Below are 2,631 nucleotides of genomic sequence, written 5' to 3'. Positions count from 1 at the left end.
CTGGCTGTCCTGGAACTCACTCTGTAGACCAGGCTGGCCTCGAACTCAGAAATTCACCTGCCTGTGCCTCCCAAGTGCTGTGATTAAAGGCATGCGCCACCACTGCCCAGCTTGGTGCTGATAATTGACCTCAAGGTCTTGTGCTGTGTTCTAAAACCTTCCTCTTGTTATTTCCAAGGGATCTTTCTGATCCTTGCTTTACCCGTTTGCCTTTCGATACTAGACTATCCAGGATGTGCTTGTACGAAAGTGGTGTCTTGGGTGTTGGCTAACATTGAGGAGCCATAAACATTGCTTTATTCTACATATGGACAAGCTTTTTGGCTTTTTTTAATGCTCTTTGTTTTCTAACTGATCCTAAATTTCTGTTTCCTAGGTGTGGCCAGCTGGATAGTGCATTGAATGAAGCTACTAGTCGAGTGTGCACACTTGAGAAGAAGAACAACTTGCTAGAAATAGAAGTGGTACGTGCTTGTTTGAGGGGCCGGGTCTAGTGTATGATGTTTAAAATGTGTGGATCACGGCAGCTTCAGTCTTACTGACTGGGTGTGTAACCAGGAGCGCAGATGCTGGGTTTGTTGTTTGTTTGTTTGTTTGTTTGTTTTGTTTTTTAAGACAGGGCTTGTCTGTGTAGCCCTGGCTGTCCTGGAACTCGATCTGTAGACCAGGCTGGTCTTGAACTCAGAGATCCACCTGCCTCTGCCTCCCAAGTGCTGGGACTAAAGGTTTGTGGCACCACGCCTGGCTGTTTTATTCTTTATATAGTACCTTATAAGCAAAATTTTGGTGAAAAGTGCCTGTTTTGTTCTATACATTGTCTCTGCTTTAATGCCTGGTCCCCTTCTGGGTAGAATTCAGGTCCTTGCTAAGCTAGGCCAGTCTCTAGAAACTGAGTCACCCCAGCCTTTGTTGCTTTGTTTTAGTTGACTCCATCAAGGTGGTAAACTCCAGCACCAAGTTAGGAATTAGTATCTCTCTTGAATCTTAGTATCTTTTTTTTAAAGATTTTATTTATTATATGTAAGTACACTGTAGCTGTCTTCAGACACTCCAGAAGAGGGCGCCAGATCTCGTTACGGATGGTTGTGAGCCACCATGTGGTTGCTAGGATTTGAACTCTGGACCTTCAGAAGAGCAGTTGGGTGCTCTTACCCACTGAGCCATCTCACCAGCCCCGAATCTTAGTATCTTAGTATCTTACTTTCTGTTGTTTTGTTTAGAGATGGGTCTTGCTGTGCTATAGCTTAGAGTGGTCTTGGACTCGTGGGCTTAAGCAGTCTTTGCAGTTCAGTCTTTCTAACCAAGTGGATGGGGGCACGAGGTATTGGACCCAGCCTTAATCTTACATTTGACATCATCCTGTAGTCTAGCACCTATATGTATTCCAGATATAGTCATTGAATGAATGCTAACATGTGAAGTGCATTTTTAATTTTGTATTTTCATAGAGTATGGTTAAAAAGCCCCCGTCCTGGGCTGGAGAGATGGCTCAATGGTTAAGAGCACTGACTGCTCTTCAGAGGTCCTGAGTTCAAATCCCAGCAACCACACAGTGGCTCACAACCATCTGTAATGGGATCCGATGTCCTCTTCCCCATCCCCAGCATGTTAGTTTTGAGCAGTGTATTCTAGGACAGTTTCATAATTCCTCTGATGTTTGTGGTTATTTATTTCTTCATTGGAGTCATCTACAAACAGTCTCGTCTATGCGGGTCCTAGAATCATTGTATCCCTGTGTAGTTGTTTTCTGTGTCCACCTTTGGTTAACCTCGTGGCGTCGTTTCATCAGAGTAGTCCTTTCTAGTCTCTGTCCCGGGACACAACGAAATGTGTCATTCCCATCTGTATGTTTGGTTCTAATGCACATCATTTTTTAGCTAATACCAAGGTATCTTCACTTAGAGTGTTTTTTTTCTGTCTTTACTATGTAGAGTGACTTGAGAGAACGCTTCAATGCAGCCAGCAGTGCCTCCAAAGTTTTGCAGGAACGAATTGAAGAAATGAGGACAAGCAATAAGGAGAAAGATAACACCATCACTCGGCTAAAGTGTCGCCTGCAGGATCTGGAGGAAGCCTTCGAGAATGCTTACAAGCTCTCAGATGATAAGGAAGCGAGGCTGAGACAAGAAAACAAGATGTTTCAGGATGTAAGTCGCCAACCCAGGACTTCTCAGGCAGAAGCAGCTTAAGGGAGAAGGATCCTTGTCATGAAGGGGAAGCCATGGCTACAGGCAGGGAGAGGGTGGTGGCAGGAGCAGGGGTCTGCGTGGTCACATGACAGTCACATTTAGCCTCAAGGCCCAGCCCTTGTGGCCCACTTCCTCTGGGAAGTCTCCACAACCTTCCTGAGCAGTGCCAATAGCTTGGGGACCAAGTGCTCAAATGAAGCCTGTAGGGCCCGTTGCCCATTCAAGCCATAGCTGGCCGAAGGTAGTGCGTAAGCTAGTGTACTCTCGGGCTGGTGAGATGGTTCAGTGGGTAAGAGCACCCGACTGCTCTTCCGAAGGTCCAGAGTTCAAATCCCAGCAACCACATGGTGGCTCACAACCATCTGTAACAAGATCTGACGCCCTCTTCTGGATTGTCTGAAGACAGCGACAGTGTACTTACATATAATAAATAAATAAATAA

At 45.6% G+C, this 2,631-nt stretch overlaps 1 protein-coding gene across 2 annotated transcripts in view; it reads left to right on the top strand.

The window, feature by feature from the left end:
* Positions 1-2,631, top strand: part of Mphosph9 (M-phase phosphoprotein 9) — a 75,214-nt gene that overhangs the window by 33,770 nt on the left and 38,813 nt on the right. For both annotated transcript variants that reach the window (XM_021163264.1, XM_021163261.1), the window contains exons 11-12: positions 377-464; positions 1,932-2,147. In XM_021163264.1, the coding sequence (XP_021018923.1) occupies positions 377-464; positions 1,932-2,147 (304 nt within the window). The remainder of the gene's footprint in view (positions 1-376; positions 465-1,931; positions 2,148-2,631) is intronic.

Source organism: Mus caroli, chromosome 5 (assembly GCF_900094665.2).
Source record: "Mus caroli chromosome 5, CAROLI_EIJ_v1.1, whole genome shotgun sequence".
NCBI classification, from domain to species: domain Eukaryota; kingdom Metazoa; phylum Chordata; class Mammalia; order Rodentia; family Muridae; genus Mus; species Mus caroli.
This window is presented reverse-complemented; position numbering and strand designations above follow the sequence as displayed.